Source organism: Colius striatus, chromosome 1 (assembly GCF_028858725.1).
Source record: "Colius striatus isolate bColStr4 chromosome 1, bColStr4.1.hap1, whole genome shotgun sequence".
In the NCBI taxonomy this organism is placed as follows: domain Eukaryota; kingdom Metazoa; phylum Chordata; class Aves; order Coliiformes; family Coliidae; genus Colius; species Colius striatus.
In genome coordinates, this window is record NC_084759.1 from 142,778,991 (window position 1) to 142,797,489 (window position 18,499).

Genomic DNA, 18,499 nt, shown 5'->3' on the forward strand with positions numbered 1-18,499 from the left:
GCCATTCCCCCACCTCTAAATCAGAGCATCCTCCATGCAGGTTAACACCCTGCTGCTGTCTTGTCAACCCTGGCTGATCCAGCTTCTCACCAGCTGCAACTCTGCAGCTCAGCCTTCTAGACAGCCCAGGGCTGAGCTTTGGGAAGGGTACAGAGGCATGTACCTCTTCAGACTGCTTTTGACAATGGCTGTGAGCTCTTACCTGTGCTGTTGCAGTGAGCGAGCTGTGTGGGGCATGGCTTGGGTTCCTCATTGTGGCTGCACCCACAAAGCCCAGGTTTATCTCTCAGGTAAGTTGCTCCCACCTAAAGTCCCTGTCTTTCCTTCTCAGGGAGCTGAGTGCTCCATCCGTGTTTGTTAGCATTGCTGAGATCAGATTTGGGACTGCAATAAAAAAAGACTGGTTTCTGGTTTGCTCCAGTGTAAATCCACAGCATCTGCTCTAGTAGTAAGGGTCCATGCTGGTACTGCTACACCATTCAAGCACTGCTGCAGAAACCTGTAGGGTAAATAATCTGAAAGTCTAATTCTAACCCCCAGATCCCAATTATGGTGACTATCAAGATTGAAAGTTTGATATTTTGAATTATTTCCCCCACCCAGACACATCACCATGGGTGCTTTCATTTTTTTTTCTGATTGCCATAAAAATGTCACATCTGGGCTGCGACTGACTTAATGAAACCACATTTCCAGCACTCAGATGATTGACAAGCAGTATCCGACCCTCTGCCTTAGCTTGCAGTTGACAGGAATGAAATTTCTTCTGTCAAAATAGGCAATGATGCTCTGAGCCCATCTAGCTGAGGGAAAGTGGTTAGTTGATGTTCATGATGGAAATACGTTCTGTTTGTATGTATTTCTCCCTCTGATCTCTTTGGTCAGGTCAGCCTCCTTATGTTTTATTTAGGTGAGCATCAGTATGTTGACAAGAGGGTAACATGGCTTGGAATTTGGTATTCAGAAGTGTCAAAGAGTGAAAGATGTGAGCAGCAGCACCCCTTTTTTTTCCCTCTGGAGAAGGCTGCTCTCAAGCAATGCCAAGAAGCTACCTACTCAATGTAGCATGTGGCTTTGCCAATATCTCGGTCTCAGGGCACCTGCTCCTCTGCTATTCCTCCTCCAGACTGGAGGGGTTAGCTTGCTTCAGACATCAGCTGGATCTAATCTTGAGGCTTAGCTTTTTCATCTCTGACACTCGTCGACAGAAAAAAGATTACCTGAAGTTATCGAAACTCCCAAATGACTTTTTACCTATTTATTTTAGGAAAAAGTGTCTAGGCCTGTAAGAAAGAATCAGTGCCATCATATGTCGCAACCGACCACCACAACAGGAATGACTTTTCCAAACCCGCCTGGATGCATTCCTGTGTGACCTGATAGAGGTGAACCTGCTTTAGCAGGGGGGTTGGACTGGATGATCCCTAGAGGTCCCTTCCAACCCCTAGCATTCTGTGATTTGTAGAGAGGACATCAGCCCCAGTGTGAAGCTTGCTTCAGGCAGAATCCCATCCATCTGAGATGTCTGAAGGCTTTAGGTCTTGCTCGTCTTATGTCTCAAATCCCCATCACACGCTGAACCAGTTCAGTAGCTGAGTGGCAGGGAGGATGTCTCCAGTATGTGAGCTCCTTTTCAATCTGTCTGCAGGGGTAATTCAGCACAACTCTGTCTACCTACAATTCAGCACAACTCGTGTCTACCTACGCTACCTTGCAGGGGCTTCAGCAGGACAGCCACTGGGAAGGTTAGAGAAGCCAGTGAGAAGGTTGGTCAGCCAACGCCTATCTATTGGATTTTCTCCCACAATGGAAACTTTGTATTCTGTATAGTTACCAGCCCAACCAAAAGGCTCGAACAGATGTTTTGAGGGCACTGCCCAGACCTTACCTGTTTAAAACCAGGTTTTAAAATAGATTATCTGTGCAAGAATTGATTAAGCGGGTGCAACCCCGTCTTGTCTCTGAGAAAAGCTTTTCATTCTTCCCGCCAGAACATCCCTCTTCCAGGCAGACAGGGAACAGAGGCGTCTAAAATCCCAGCCCTATCAATGCCTTTGACTTCATTCCTTGTACAGACAGTTTCAGGTTTATCATCTTCACCTCAGAGGAGTAAAGTGTGCAGTACATCAGGAAAGACCATCATCCTGATAATCCGAATATACAGTTCCTTCCCTACCCCCCATCTACCCTCTACCTAATCAATCCCCTGGTCTCATACTTTTCACTTCTGGGGCACTTAAGCAATATTTCTATCCTTGATAGCCTGAGACCTTGACTGCTTTTGGCATGTTCTTGGTGTGAAAATGCCCTCTAATTAGCTCATTGGCTGCTAGAACAAACATGACTTTCATTTTCTTCATGCAATCTATCAGTTTTCACATAAAAGCATCAATGACTTGTCTCTGGAAGGGTGGCTATTCCTGCCCTCTCCTCATGTGCAGTTCCCGCAGTCACTCTGCAAGGGTTTGCCCATGCTGCCCAGTTGCCAACCAAGTGGAACTAGGGAGAAGCCCTGAGGAACTGGTGGTACCTGATGGAGTTGGAAGGAAAGCAGGAAGAGATGCTAAAATGATTGAAGATTCCAGATTCAAGAGCCTTGGATGCTACTCAACTGTTGTTTATATTAAATATTGTATTTTAAGCATATATGTAGGTATCTGCACAATATGTGCTTGTAACTTCATAACCTTACAGTGCTTTTGGTTTTGTCCATAAACTAAATAGTGGCATTTTAAAATGCTATTCAGAAAAAAGCACTTTTCCTTGCTCATCTGTGCAAAGGGCCAGAGTGTTTTAACAGAACTAAGCTATAAGCAGAAGTCAAAGCAGAGATAAAACGCAAAGCACTGCAGGTCTGCCTGCCTGGGCACTCCTGTTGTGCTTCTGCTTAGAATCATAGAATCACAGAATGGTAGGGGTTGGAAGGGACCTCTAGGGATCATCTAGTCCAACCCCCTTGCAGAAGCAGGTTCACCTACATCAGGTTGCATAGGAACATGTCCAGATGGGTCTTGAAGACCTCCAAGGAAGGAGACTCCACAGCCCCTCTGGGCAGCCTGTGCCAGGGCTCCCTCACCTGAACAGTAAAATAGTTTTTTTCTTGTGTTTAAGTGGAACTTTCTGTGTTCCAGCTTCATCCCATTACCCCTTGTCCTGTTGCTAGCTACTATAGAAAAAGGGATGCCCCAACCTCCTGACACCCACCCTTTAGATATTTGTAAATGTTAATAAGATCTCCCCTCAATCTTCTCCAGACTAAACAGCCCCAGTTCCTGCAGCCTTTCCTCATAAGGAAGATGCTCCAGTCCCCTGATCACCTTGGTGGCCCTGCGCTCGACTCTCTCCAGCAGTTCTCTGTCCCTCTTGAGCTGAGGAGCCCAGAACTGGACACAGGACTCCAGATGAGGCCTCACCAGGGCAGAGTAGAGGGGGAGAAGAACCTCCCTCGACCTGCTGGCCACATTCTTGATGCATCCCAGGATGCCATTGGCCTTCTTGGCCACGAGGGCACATTGCTGGCTCATGTTCAGTTTATTATCAATCAGGACTCCCAGGTCTCTCTCCGCAGAGCTGCTCTTCAGCAGTTCGACCCCCAGACTGTACTGGTGCATGGGGTTGTTCCTCCCCAGATTCAGGACTCTGCACTTGTCCTTGTTGAACCTCATGAGGTTCCTGTCTGCCCAACTCTCAAGCTGGTCGAGATCCCACTGAATGGCAGCACAGCCTTCTGGGGAATCAGACAGTTTGGTGTCAAAACTTGCTTGTGTGTGTAACACACATCCCTTTGCATTCCTCCCTTGGTCTTGGATTTACTGTTCCAGACAGGTGAGTGCATGCTCCAGAAGCATTGCTGTGCCCTCCCTGCTATGGGGGAAAAGCCACTGGCACTGGACATAGCAGAGACAGCAGCAATGAGAATTGGCAGCTCTGTTCCTACTCCTCCTGACTGGCAAGTCACGTTATGACTAAAGCAGGTCTAGGGGCCACAATCCTTTAGGTCTCAACTTCTCTCCACCTGTGCTCTAACCCTTCTGACCCTTGGTCAGAGGTGCACAGAAAGGAACTGACCAGCATGCTGCCAGCCTGCTGCACAAGCACAGTGCCCTTAGCTTTTGTTGGGGGGTAACGTGAGGCGTCTGCAGCAATATCTGGAGTGGAGGGTCCTGCAGTGCCGTAGTCTCTGTGAGCATGCCCTCCTCTCTTCAAGCTGGTCCCAGAGCTCTGCGTAGAGCAGGAGCCTCATCCATTTATCTCCTGTGTGCAGAGCATGGTGTCCACAGATGGTTTTATCTTGCTCTACAAACAGCCTAGGCAGAAAAGTGAGTGCAGGCAATGGGAGAGGACAGGGTTTTTCTTGCCCTGGGATTCTGGTCCTTCAGGTCATTATTTGGAGGTGCGTATTTGCTGGCAAGGCTGTGTCTGAATGAGACTGTCCAAATGACTGCAGCAGGACCTTTTGTCACTGCGGATTCTTACAATGGCTTTTGGCTCCTGTCACTGTAGCTTCAAAAATATATGTGCCTCTATTTGGGGGGAACTTAGTGGCTCAAGCAGGAGTCAATCCTTTGTGCTTACTTTGGCTTCTTTCTCTGCTGAATGGTCTCCAGTTTCTTGTAATGTGCCAGCCGGTATCAGCCTCTCTTTATCCCTTTTCTGGGCATATTTGTGACATTTGGCTTGCTACAGCTTGGTCACTTAAGCTGAATAACATTTTCAGTCTGAAAAGGCCAGTAGCAGTGTGGTTATCAGATAGAGGAAATGCATTGTATTTGCTCTAGCCTTTGGTTCCCAGATAATACAACGGCAAATTGTGTTCCTGGAAGCTGGGAGGTGGCTTGCAAGATTACATAGCCCCAAAACACATGGAGGGAGTTTGTCACATGTGACAGAAGAGCAGAGGGGGAGGTGGAAGTTGGGAGTGTAGCTACTCTTGGTGCTTGGCAAAGGTCAGACATGGCTGATGGCTTCCTCTCTTTGGGAATGCTGAAGCAGCAGCAGTAATTCTGCCCTGGCAACTCTCAGAAGTGAGAAAGTTGCTGCTACTTGCAGAGCAGTAAGAGTGTGTATGTCTCCCCATAACCTCTCCTCCCTTCATTGTCCCCCTAAGTGTCTTGGAGTCCCTCCTCCTTGCAGGTTTGAACCACCTCTCCACGTGACTGGGAGCTTTGGAGGAAAGAAATCTAATTAATACTCATTCCCTGCTCAGCTGGACATAGATGAGAGGGAAGACTAGACTTGGAATAGGTCCTGTGGTTCCTGCTACAGCATGAAGGGCCAGCACTCGTGTACCATGCAGGATGGGGTGGGCTGGGGCTAGTTCTAGTCATATCTGACCCAGAAAATGTCAGAAAAGAATGGAATGAAGATGAAGACAGAAATTTTGGTAAATGTTGTAAGGTAGAGAAAGGCATGCAAAATGCAACCTAAGTATCAGGAGAGGAATCAATAGCTTTTGGGATCAGGGTTATCTGGCCCTCATCTTGACTGAGGTGTGAGGTACACTGATGTAGAGCCCCATGGGCCATTGCTTGTGCTCTTCTCCCTGACATGTGTTGAGAAGTGGCCAAGCCAGCTTCGTACCACCTGTGCCCTGTGCAGCAGCTGGAAGCTGCTCCAGGCACTGCTCAGGAAGGCACTGCTCCAGTTCAGGCGTCCCCAAGAATGGGCACGTTGCATCTGGGCTGCCTGCCACAGGCCTGGGAAGAGTGGGACGGCTCTGGCTGCCACTGCCTGCAGCTCCGTGCTCTGGGGGTTCACTGCACAGACAGTCTCATGTTTTGCACCTCCAGCAGGGAGGCCACCCACAAAACAAACCCCCTGTGCCATCCTAGGGGGTGTCATGGGAGCAATGCAGGTGGGAAAGGTGCCAGCATCAGCGCTGCCAGCGCTTGTAGCACTGGGAGGAAGATGCTCTGCAGCCACTCAGTGAGGTTCAAGTTGCACTGCCCCAGGTGGCACATAATGCTGCAAAAGCCAGTCCCTGGTGTTCTCTTTATTCATACAAATAAAATATATGTATGTGCATCTGTCCAAATATTTTTAAATGACATCTTCTTAGTAGAACTTGGGATGAAGTTGTTTATTTTCCTGTTACTGCAGCATGCTAACATTCTAGGCTTGTTCTCTCATTTTTAAAAAGAGTTTTAAGTTCTTCCACCTTTCTTATTTGCTTCTTCCCAGTCTGTTTCCTAAGGTTTTATTTCCTTCTGTCCCCGTTCATCCACTTGCCTTAGGTATGGTTACAGACTCGGAATCTTAGACATGGAGATTTCATCCTGTGCATTTTTCCCTTTAGATTTTCAGTGCCTCTGATGGGCTGGTTAAAGTCCCTCCCAGTTTCTTTGCTTTCTGCAGTTTCAAAAATGTGTATTGAAAACATCTTTTTCTGTAGTCTTAACTGATCCTTTGTGATATTTCTTGGTTCCCTTCTCTTCCTGCCTTTTGTGAAAAGATTGCTTTGGTTTTTAAGTCTCTCAATTACCATCTCCCAAAACCATATGGACTCTTTCTTGTTTCACCCCGGAAGATGTGTAAAGCAATGTTTTACTTTAAATATGCTTTGCTCAGGATTTTCCAGCTTGCTCTTGCATTTGTAGATTTAATATTTCACCTTACTGCTGATGTTTGCATTTAATATTTAGTTTCATTTTCAACTTATTGCTGTGTTCAGCCCTTATCTCCCTGGACGGAAGTCAAATAGTTATTGATTGCACAGTTTCCTGTCATAGTCTATTAGTTCCTGCCAATTACCTTGTCACCTTGTTGATAAGATTATTGCCATCGGTGTGCTGTAGCGATTGTGGTCATCCAGGGATATTTGAACAGCGACGCTGATGCACGCTATAGTTTTGAGAATCCCTAGAAATGTTTCCTTGTTCTATCTCATCTTTCCTTACACCAATCTGTTGCCCAAGCCAAGCTATTATTTGACTTTGCTGCTGTTTTAAAATCTGTATGTCTTGTCCTTACCCGAACTACTTAACGACTGTGCTGTTCTCTGTGAGGTGGTTTCTGCACAGGGATGTTCTCCACTTCTCATCATCTTGCAAAATCGCTCCTCTGGAGCATCTTCCCTGGTTTCCAGTGATCACTGACTTGAGGACTGGAGCTGACTGTTTTATTTGGGCCATCCTGTTTAATTGCTGCTGCAGAGGAGTAGCCCTTTATGAATCTGCCTAATTCCTTTCCAAAGGATATTCTGTGGCAATGACCACAGGTACCCCATTTAATTAATCATACATAGTGCAAGGAAAAGTATTTCCTTTTGTTTTAAATCTGAATATTTCAGCAGATGCCATTAGTTGTTGCACTATGAGATGCAGTGAATGATACCTTCATCTTCTCTGTCTTTTTCTTGTTTCCTAGACCTTTGTTGTTACCCTCTCTTTATCCTAGGCATCTCTTCCAGATTGTGCATTTGATCACTCCTTGGTTGAATCCATTCCTTACCTCTGCCCATCCCTCTTCCCTTTCCCTGTTTCTTCCATAGGAAGTCCAGTACTGTGTGTGTACACCATACATTAACGTGGTGACACTGCAGTGTTTGCTGCTTTGGTCTTGTTCTTCTAATAGCTTCTCAAACTGCTAGTAACACAGCTCAGGTTTTGCTGCTACTTTGCAGGCCTGATGCAATGACACTGAACCCAAAAGCGTTAATTTTGGGGGTTTTTTTGGTTTTTTTTCTCTCTTGCCATGGATACTCAGCAACAGATGTAATAAAAATAATTCAAAACCTTGCCTCACTTATATCCTTGGACCATCACAGCTGTAACACGTCTACTATGAACAATATCCTGCTCTATTTGCCTTTTTTATGGCCTCAAAGAAAGGAGCTAGTGTCGCTGGCTAACTACCCGCAGTAATCCCAAATCCTCCTTCCCAAGCAGACGCAGCTAATTTTGCAGTTCAGCATTGGGTATGCACAGCTGGGGCTGGTTTTGTCCCTGCTGTTGAATTTTTCATCTGCTCCTTGATTGCCTCCTCCCATTGCAGCTTCTGGAGTGATGTCCTGGGCTCCGGGGCTGTGCCGTTCCTGAGAAAGACCAGTGGCAAAGATCCCTGAGTGTGAGCAAAGAAAGCTTGCAACCTGCCAAATTTCTTGAATGAGGCTGCTTTAGGCCTTTGGTAAGAAGCAGCAGAATGTTTAGCAGAGTTTATTTCCAGCTCAGAGCTCTGCTGCCCACTACTAGCACAGCCCAGCTGCTCCCGCCAGGCACTGTGGGTCAGGCTGCGATGCAGGACCTTGCCCTGCGCCCCACGTGCCCCCCTCACTGAGGAGAAGGCGCAGTGATGGAAACTCACCATGAATTTGTATTTCATCTTTTACCTCTTCCCAGCACGTCTTAGGGCTTCATGTCCCTCAGGCAGGGCTGCAGAGGCACCCGTGTGCAGTGGTATCCCCATTCTCCTGTGCCTCCAGGGACAGCGCTGGGCAGAGTGGATGGAGAGAGGGAGCCACGTGGTCCTCGGCCCAGGAGGGAGAGCACGGGCAGAGGCGACCTGAGCCCTTCTCACAGGCAGGGGGAATGAGCCCCTTTGCCCTGGCCATGAAATCAGTCATGTGTAGGTTTTTGTCCAGCCCTGGGGGGTGGGGGAAAGAATGTGGGTTGGGCGAAGTCTAGGATTACACCACAGCTGAATTTTTTCTTTCCGCACTTTAAATAGCCAGCACCTTTCTGTCCTGCCTTCGCCTCTCCCGTCGGCTCGTGCCCCAGCAGTGCCATCTGCAAGGTAACACCTCTCCTGCTGCTTTTTTCTCTGCCCTGCTCCCCCTGTACCCCACACCCACCCGGGTCTGCCATGGATGAGAGGTCACGGCGTGCTTTCTGCCTGTTTAATCATTTTCTAGTGTGGAGGGGTCCTGCCAGTCCTTCTTTGCTGTCGCTGTCAGACTCCTGCCAGTGTTTCTTGCTCCTCTTCACGTCCCAAAGTGTTTTGCAGGGGGAATATGTAGGGGGAAGGGAGAGGTTGAAAGTGCTGCTTTGCCCTTTTTTTCCCCTCACTCTGGATAGGGGAGAGTGTCATCTGCTGCCAGTGTATTCTCCTGCGCTCCTGGAGAAGGAGTTGCAGGTGGGAATGAGCAAGTGTTAGGCTGGGGCTGCAGAAACTATCTCTGCAGGGCAGGAGCAGGGTTGAGGGCTGTCCCCCTCTGAAGGAAGGTGCTCTCCTTGGCACAAGGTCCTCAGCGATCCTGGCTCTGGCACCAGGTGTTGGTGGGAACCAGAGTCCTCACCTTTTGCCCTGTGGGGCTCGGCAGCCAGGAGAGCATCCTGCTGCTGAGGAACAGGCTCAAACACCCCCTGAGCCTCCTAAATGGCTGCAACAGAGCTGGTGCCATCCATGCTGCCCGTACCTATCTCCTCACTGTGCTCCATGGTACTGGCTGTGCACCAACAGTCACTTAGGCTATGCTCTGGCTTTATTGGAAGGAGAGGTGTCCTCTCAGAAGTTTTGCGAGGAAGGTGAGACAGCGGGAGAGGTGCCCAACTACTCTGTGCTCCACTTCTGCTAGCAGAGGTCTGTTTAGAGGAGGGAGATGCTCTTGCAGCTAAAGTTTCCTAAGAGTGGTACCGTATAGAGTCTCTGCAGGCAACGGGCAGATGTTTGGAGGGGCAGACTCTGGAAGATGAGAGATCCCAGATGATCACGGTATCTGCACCCTTTCTTCTCTGGCTATTAGAAGGACAACACCATTCTGAAAGATCACCTTTTCTTGCAGCCTGGTAGATTGCCAGCAACAGTCACCACTACTGAAAGCAGGAACATTTCCCTCTTATTTCAGTTTGTCCTCTTTCTGTACCAAAGACTTTTGGTTTGTGGCTTTCATTGCATGGTCTGTAAAACCAGATCTTAGTAAGCAGCAAAGAGGAGAAGAGAAATCCTTCTAAAATGTCTTGTCAAGTATTTGATCTTTCTGTCAGCCCCTTCCAGCCCAAAGTTTGTTCCCCATACCTGCTGTGGTGGGACCTCCAGCCTGGCAGAGCTGCTGAGTCTGCTGTGTAACTCTATGCTTAGAGGATGGGCATCTAGAAGCAGGAGTGTTTTGAGATGAGTCACTTAAAAATAATGAAACTGATAATAGCTTTTTAAGCACTGGATTTGGACTAAACAATGCAAGAGCAGGTGTGCTCTCAGCACCTTGCCGCCAGCGGGAATAGATGTGAGGAGCAAAAAAGGAATGGTTTGAGGGGTGTGTGTGTGTCCTTTCTCAGCCCAGTTTTCTTCCTCATTGTATGGCTTGTGCTGAACATAATGAAGGAAACTCCTTTCGAAGGTGGGATGGATTACAGAGTCCCCGGCGCCGTCAGCAATGGCGAAACGGTGCCTGCACACCTCGACGTGGAAAAGGAGGAGGAGGAGGAGGACGAAACCCTGGAGCGAGGGCAGTGGAAGAACAAGATGGAGTATGTCCTGGCTGTGGCTGGGGAGATCGTCGGCCTGGGAAACGTCTGGCGCTTCCCCTACCTCTGCTACAAGAATGGTGGAGGTAAGTGCAGCCGTGGTGCTGGGCAGCCCCAGGGACACCTGGAGCTTGATTGTCCCTGGCTGCTCCCTCTTGCCTCTGCAGCAGCCTTGCCTGGCCCTGCTTAATGCTGCCAGCAGCTTCCCAGCAGTGACCGAGTCATGAGTCTGCAGAGGGGATGCCAGCCTGCCAGTGTGGTGCCGCTCTCTAGGCCAGAAGCAGGGTGTGTTTTGACTGGCTCGGATGCGGGTGACCAAGCAGCAACGTCCCAGGGTTTCTGATGGCTGTGGCCATGTTCCCCTGAGGTGTGTGAAGCCCCGGTCCTGCTGGTGAGGTGGGTGGCATTCTGTGGAGCGGAGGTCAGGATGGGGGTTTGGCTCTCTGAGCAGTGTGCCTTACCCTTGCTACCTTTCCTCTGAGGAACATGGGGCACTCTGTGCAAGTAGTATGGCGGGTCCCAGCGGCATAGCAGAGAGCAGTGCAGGAGGCCACAGGGCACTGATGTCTCTTCAGGTTCTGTGAGGAGCTACAACATCTCTTAGAGACTCAGGGGGCTTCCAAGGGGTTCTCAGACACAAGTCCCGGTGTATAATCAGAGACAGATGTCCCCCCAGGTGCTGGAGCCAGGTGACAGAGATAGGGCAGAGTGAAGAGGTTTTCCTCCCTTTGATGTAGAAGCACAACATCCCTCCTGCACCCTGTGGTGCCCCTCAGCAACCAGAGGAGCTGCGAGTGTGTGGGAGAGGGGATCCTGCCCCTGAGCGGCAGGGTCGGGAGGTGTGTGGATGGATGTGCCTCATGGGGAGAGAGTCCATCACTTTTCCATGGTGCTGGGACACTGGTGATGCTCAGGCTGTGCTCAGCTGTGAGCAGTGGCCGATGACCCATGAGACCATTAACCCCGAGGCCAGGCAGCCCAACTGGGCTCGCTTTTGCTGCTCGAGAGCTGCTCTCAGTTTTTACAGGTGACTGTGTCTGCTTTTAGTCTGTGGCTGCCTTTTAAGGGAGAAAACTGTTTAAAGAAATAAAAGTCCAAAGCTCTTCTCAACTTTGGCTCAGTGACACGTGGAATTGCTCTCTCTATCTGACGGTTAATTGCTAATTAAGCTCTCCAGAAGGACAGATGAGAGGGAAAATGGCACTTGGCTGGGAGCTGGAAGGGAGAGAGTGCTGGGGACCTGGGACTGAAATCCCTGGCTTGAGCTTGGAGTAGTCTCATGGGCCTCACTAAACTGCTTTCATCCCAGTGGCACAAAAGGGGATTAGCTGCTGTTTAGCTGCTTTCATGCCATGCTTTGCTCAGCGCTTGTTTCTTTTCACCAGGTGGTTGGGCATTTTCTTTCCTTGTTGAAAAAAGAAGAATTTTTGTCTTCTCCTTTTCCACAGGGACTGTGTCTTGGCTGCTTGCTGAGCCATGTCTACTCCCAGGTCTGCCAGACCCTTCCTGGGAGCCATCCTGTCCAGGGGGAGTGGGACCCAGGACTCTGTCCTTGCACCAGTTTCCCTGCTGCTCCTCCCAGATGTGACCCCCACGGGGCTTGGGGAGAGCTGAGGGAGGGCTTTGGGGACAGAGAAGCCACAGTTGGGGGTTGGACAGCACAGGAAAGATGCAAAGGGTATCCTCAGCCTTTTTTTCCCCCAAAGAAATGGGCCTGAAGCAAAGCCCCGTGAAGTGGCAGGCTATGAGGAGTTTGAAGTCTCAGGCAAATTTTTCGTCTTCAGCTGCCTTCTCACAGGGTTAGAGCAAGGATGGGGCACGAGACTCCCATATAGAGTGGGAAATATTTCCCATATGGCTTCTCCTGGGGCAGGGCAGTGCAACAAGGCTGTGCGGGACTTGAGACTCCCTGCTGCACTGTGGAGGTGCTCTGGCTGCTGCTGCACCAAATCTCTTGTGACACTTCAAAATTAATTTTTAAGGCTACCAGAGGTTTTCTCCTTTGGGAAGGCTGGTCCAGGCACTTGCTTCTCAAAAAAGGTGAGGGACCTTTATTTCATTTCCAGCTCTGGGTCAATCATGGCCAGCTTACAACTGTTTCCCCTTGTGCTAGCATTAATGTCTGGCTGAAATAGTTCTGCCCTGCTGGATACCTTTTTCTCCCCCCAGCTGAATTGTGTGTAGGCAGCTCAGTGCTCTCAGCTCGTGCTTTTCTGCCCTAAATAAGTTAGGCTCTTTGCAAAAAAAAAAAGGTATCTGCAGAATCTGAGCTATGCAAAGAAGGGCAGCCAATCACTTTTCCTTTCTTTAGGGATATTTCCACATAACAGAGAAGTCTCCTACATATTGAATGCTTAGTGTCTGATAGCAAGGTCCTACATAGGGGGTTGGGGGCAAAAAGAGCAAAAAACATTCATTTTGCTCTTGTTGGCTCTTGCTTTTGCCTCATGTGGTGGGCTAGGCCTCTGTGGGCAGCCTCTGCCTGCTGACCCACACCCTCCTGTGTGGGTAAGCAGCACCCACTGCCAGGGGGTGGTGGTGGGGCTCGTCCCACCCTGCCTGAGCAGCAGGTCAGATCACAGCCCCTGGTCCAAACATATCTCTGCAAATCCTTCCTTCACTCCCACCCCCGGAATTTGTCGTGATGTTCCAGCCTGCATGTCAGGACCCTCCAGTTAGACTTCCAAAGCCTGAGGCCTTCCTGAAATCTGGGATTACTAAAGGTTATGCTGAGGAAGGGGACAGACCAGACTTCAGGCTGCAAGTAAAGGACACCCAGGCAGGCAAGCTTCCCCTGGGATCCCGTGGCTGGAGCTTAGTTGAATGCAAACTTCTAGATGAGAATTATCTCTCTTGGAAATAGGCTTCCCTTCTATGATAATAGGTTCACAGGCAATTTGGGAGCTGAGGGGATGGTGTTGATAAAACTGTTTCCCCTGCCCTTTGCCCAATGTCTGATTACTGGTAAAAGGAGAGTATGTGTGTAGATGCTCATTGTTCTCCTGGGACTGCCAGGTATCAGCATCCCTTCAGCTGCTCTTTGCCCACAGGGAGTTGTCGAGATGCTCTCCCTGTCTGTTTGGTTGCATTTTCTTACAAGAAGGGGAGGGTACTGGCCCTGTATCCCACTGTGATGAGTGCAGGGTTGGACTTCTGGCAGGTCCCTAACCCCCTGCCTTCCCTCTCCCTGTATGCTAGCTAAGCTTCTTAATGAAATCTGTTGGGGTTTAAGTTTACTTGTGCACCAGGATTGTTATTCCCCGTACACCCCCACCGACTCGACCCCTGAGGCAGTCAGCATGTCACTGGCACAGAAAAACCTGCACAGGGAAACTGTGGCTAGTGGCTGACTGGGTTGCCACCTCTGAGCTTGCAGTAACCCAGCTGCCACCCTCCACTCAGGGCTACCCCCTTTCAGGCTGGTTCCCCATCCTGCCTGTGTCCCTGCTTTTGCAGCAAGGCTTGGGCAGCTTTGGTGGTGCTTGAGTGCAGGGAGCATGAACCATCTTAGAGGGCTGTTTCCTATGCCCTAGCGGGGAGGGGGGGGTGGTGGTGGTAAAGCTATTACTACATCTAACATTAACCTGGGGTAATGAAAAGCCTGATGAATTTTTATCTCTGCCTGCTTGATTTCATGACAGGGCTTGAACTCTCTCTTGTTCAGGAGTAAGTTCAGGCCTGGCTGCTGGTGTGAGGTACGTACTTTCCTGCACTAATTGCTTTGTGTTTGCACGCTTGTTGCTTTTCAGTGAGCAAATGATTGAACAAACCCACAGACTGGGTGAAAGTGTCAGTCTCTACATACTCCTCAGTGCCTTGGAGGTGTCATCCGTGGGTTTGTCAGCTTGTCTGACTAACCAATGTAACAGGAGTCATCAACTTGTTCAAAAGTCACAAGGGATTTACAGCGGGTTGTTCTCCTGTATTTTTATACAGCTGTCGAGAACCTCTTTCACTCTTTTCTGCACAAGAATCAAGCCTAGAAACTTTCCTTCTCTACCCATCTTTTCTAAATTTTCAATTTCTTGTGCAATCACATCACTCTGGGAGATGAAACATGAGGAAAATCTCTTTTTCCTGGCGTCCTGTCCATGGTCTTCCCACTCCTGCAGCCCACATCTCTCCCAGGCTGTTCCCAACCAGGAGGAGGTAGCCTGAGCTCATTAGCTCATGGGACTTATTTTTCCTCTCTGCCATAATCTGCCAGGTGCCTTCTTCATCCCCTACCTCATCTTCCTCTTCACCTGCGGGATCCCTCTGTTCTTCCTGGAGACAGCGCTGGGTCAGTACACCAGCCAGGGAGGGGTCACTGCCTGGAGGAAGATCTGTCCCCTCTTTGAAGGTGAGCGGGGTGAGCCTATGGGGAACATGGCAAGGTGAGCGTCCCACGGGGCCCCAGAGGATAAGCTGTGATGGCTGTCCCCACAGCCAGGATCCTTATGTACCTCCATGCATCTGCTGCTCAACCCCAGGGGATCCCAGCCTGGGAGAGCCACCAGCCACCCTCTTTCCAAAGATCAGACTGGAGAAACAGATTGTTTCTCTCACCAAAGTGTTCCCATTATCACATTACATCTCATTTTCCTTCTTTGTGGCTGTGGCTCTGGCCAGGAGCTTTGTGCCCAATGGAGATTGTCCTCCAAGTGCTAAGTGATGAAAATGCTGCTGGTGCTTATGAGGAACCTAAAGCATACTATATATTTTCAAGTCAATGCTATGTCATTTTCCTGAGTTTGCAGATGGCTTAAAACCTTAGTGGCGAAAGGTGTCAGATGCCTCAGTAAATTGCTAGTACTCAGATCCACTTCCAGCATTGTTTCAGCACAGTCATCCAGCCTCAAACCACTTTCCCTGACTTCTCTGAATGCCTCATTTGCCTTCCTCCCAAAAAAACCCTTTAGATGCCCAGCACTTCCACACAAGGTGAGTGCTATTAATACAAAATCTTTCCAAATAGAAGTGAAAAGGGATGATTAAAAGTGAATTTTTGTAGAAGAGGTATTATTCAACAGAGGGAGCACCATCAGATGTTTCTGTCCCTTTGGATGCAATTTCAGCCATAGTCTGCCCATCCCCTACACAGACTCCCTCCCATTGCCACCCTTTCATCATGGAAGGCTGTGGTGAGGCCATGGGAAGGGGTGGTCCCTGGAGCCCCTGCTTGGACCCCTGCTGATGCATCATGGTGGGCTTTGGGGAGGGGATGATGGCTCTGGTGGCTGCCCCACTGGCATCCATCCATCCATCCATCCATCCATCCACATGGCTAAAATGCAGAGCAGCAGATGAAAACGTTGGGTGAGCACCTCATGAGGGGAGTCCTGTTGTGGCCTCCCGGCACATGGCTCACCAGCCTTTGGGGCTCGCTTTCTGCAGGAATTGGCTACGCCTCACAGGTCATCGTCACGTTGCTCAACTTCTACTACATCATTGTCCTGGCATGGGCCTTGTTTTATCTCTTCAGTTCGTTCACCACCGACCTCCCCTGGGGCAGCTGTGACCACGAGTGGAACACAGGTGAGTGCAAAGCCCCCTTCCAGTGCTCCACGGAGGGAAACCTGCCACTATCCAGGGCCAAACGCTAGGAAGGTGGCTTCCCCCTGCATGGGTGGGATTGCTGGTCATGGGGAGTGCTGTCCCACTGCAGTGGGGCAGGGGCTCAGTCGATCTGGGCCTTTGCTAGAGAGCACCAGGGCTGACACTGGCTGACCACTCGCAGCACCCGGCCATGGCCAGTGCAGTGGCGGCCTCTCTGGGGGCTCTTGCTCTAGGCCCCAGACACTGTGGGCACCTTCCTTCTTGGTATCTTCCAGTCATCCTGTTCTGCTACAGACACAGTGCTCACCCTGCCCACTGGAAAGAAAAATCAAATGCCATTATCCTAACTGTCCTTGGCATCTTGCTAGCCTTACACTGCCAGGAACTCCTTTTGTGCATGTTTGGAACCATGCAAAATTTGTCTCAGGGTCAATGTCTATGAGCATTCGACACTGTGGGTGGAAAAGGAGGGATTTTTCAGATCTTCTGTTCCTCCAGCCACTGCTGCTTATGGTCCCTCTCTCCCTGGTCCTCTCCCACAGGGAACTGCATGGAGTTCCAGAAGGTGAATTCAACGTTCAACATGACCAATGAAAATGCCACCTCACCTGTCATTGAGTTCTGGGAGTAAGTAAAGGACAGTCCTGTACCCCCTTTTCCTCTGGGACATACCTTCCCTGTGCAAGGAACAAACCAGGCAGCCACATGTCCTGTTAACCCATCCTTGCCAGAAGAGGACACAGAGAGGCAGCTGGGCAGGTCAGAATGAGGGCTCTCAGGGGCAGCACCATTGGTCAAGGGTAACATAACTGGGCTTGTAGTGTTTGTCTGGAGCTGTGCTAGTATGCCTCAGAGATACCTGACTTTGTCCTTCTCTGATGCCATATTCCTGTCCCCTGCACCCTTTGAGCTTGGTCTCACCAGCCTCAGTGATGGCTAGCTGACTGTGCGAGACCTTACGTCACCAGTGGTTTGCCTCCTCTAGTCCTTCATATTTCATTCATTGTCCTTTTCTCTCTTATTCCCCCTCTGCTGTTGCACTCTCCCTTTCTCCATTTGTGCTGCTTCTCTCCCTGCCTCTTCCTTTGTTTCTCATTGCCAACTGTGAAGTCTTTTATACGGTTGTTTTCTCCTGCACTGTAGATGGATTGGCTGTGCATTTCCCATCCTGAAGCTTTGTTTTAGGTTTAGCCAGGGTGCAAACCTCAACAAAATTAGTGGCAATCCCTGAGGACATGCTGGCCATGACCCTGTGGTTTGAATTACAGTTTATAGACCTGCTAGATTATTCATTGCACTTGTTTTGTCCAGAGCAGTCTGCCTAGTGCTAGTCTGCTTGACCTGCCTAGTGCCTGCATCCAGTGTAACTGTGCTCAGGACGTGGGTGCTAAGAGTGTAAGTGGGAGCAGTGTGAGACTTGTGGTGATCCACAGAGCAGCAGCTCTGCCCTGAGTTTTGTCTGTGTGTTTTGCAAGCTGTAGCATGTTCAGCTGTAGAAGAGGAGACCTAAAGCCCTGTGATGTACTGCAGGAGTCCATGCTGATGATGCAGAAGGTGTTCTCTCTCCTTGCTACTGTGTGATACCAGATTGTTCCCAGAAGGCTCTGGCATGGTGGGTGGTGACTTTTGTATGTGGGCTAGTTTTCATCTTAAAAATAGAAAAAGAGGTGATGTTTTCACTTTAGAGTGACTAATATGCAAACTATCCCGAGGAGAGAAACTCATCAAAATAAAAATGAAGTGTTAGGGTCAGCTCACTTCATGCTGAAATTTGTTCCTTCCTTTTCATTGTTTTCTTCCCTTGTGTCAGTTACCCTGAGGTGCTGAGCAGCTTTATTTCTGGCACAGAGGCATAGACATGTTGGCTTGGAATCTCTGATGATCCTCAGCATCTCCTGGGAGAACAGGCTCCGTTAAGCACTGAGCCCTGGTTAATGGGCTGTGCAAGTAACCCCTCTGCTGCCGCTGCGGATTTCCTTGGTGTGTTTTGATGGCTGGTGGGCTCTGTCTCTGCTGCCCTCAGCAGTGCTACTGGGTGCTGCCTGTGCACAGAGCACACGGTGCCCCCAGGGCATCCCCTGCTCGGCACAAGTTTTAAACTTGAATATTTTTAAGTTTTCTTTGTCTCCTGTGTGCTCCTTGCACCTGCACTCTGCTTCTGCCTGCTGCTCACATGTGATTAGATGGTGGCCTGTCTCAGGCTGCTTTTCCTGGAAGGCTGGCTGCTGGAAAAGTAGTTCCCATCACTGCTGTGACCATTCCTGTGTTAGTGGGGAATAAGCACATGGAAACTCCTACTGCTTGTTACTTCTGATGCAGCATATGTTTCTGCACTCCCTAGGTGAGGGAGTAGGATGCTACCGTTTCCTCTAGAGATGTGCCAGTGGGCAGACATCATGCTGCTGAGGCACCTTGCTGCTGCAGTATAGTGTCCAGTTAGTTACGGTTCCTTGGGCACCCTTTCCCTACTGGTTAGAGTCCATGTCCTCAGAAGCAGGCAAAGAGCAACATGACAAAGCATATCTGGTGGAGCCAGTGTGATTTTTCTGGCCCCTCTCTCA

At 49.6% G+C, this 18,499-nt stretch overlaps 1 protein-coding gene across 9 annotated transcripts in view; it reads left to right on the forward strand.

Annotated features, from left to right (window-relative positions):
• Positions 1-245: 245 nt before the first annotated feature.
• The window catches only part of LOC104551198 (sodium- and chloride-dependent GABA transporter 2), a 41,994-nt gene continuing 23,740 nt past the window's right edge, over positions 246-18,499 (forward strand). For 7 of the 9 annotated variants that reach the window (XR_009819933.1, XM_062010199.1, XM_062010223.1 and 4 more), the window contains exons 1-6: positions 8,297-8,562; positions 8,665-8,730; positions 10,274-10,486; positions 14,608-14,742; positions 15,777-15,917; positions 16,481-16,565. Coding sequence is in view for 8 of the 9 variants with exons in the window: in XM_062010199.1 (XP_061866183.1) it covers positions 8,526-8,562; positions 8,665-8,730; positions 10,274-10,486; positions 14,608-14,742; positions 15,777-15,917; positions 16,481-16,565 (677 nt within the window). In the remaining variant the exon portion in view is untranslated. Of the gene's footprint in view, positions 291-4,269; positions 4,394-8,296; positions 8,563-8,664; positions 8,731-10,273; positions 10,487-14,607; positions 14,743-15,776; positions 15,918-16,480; positions 16,566-18,499 lie in introns of those variants that run through there. The other 2 variants (XM_062010256.1, XM_062010207.1) reach the window with 2 other exon arrangements.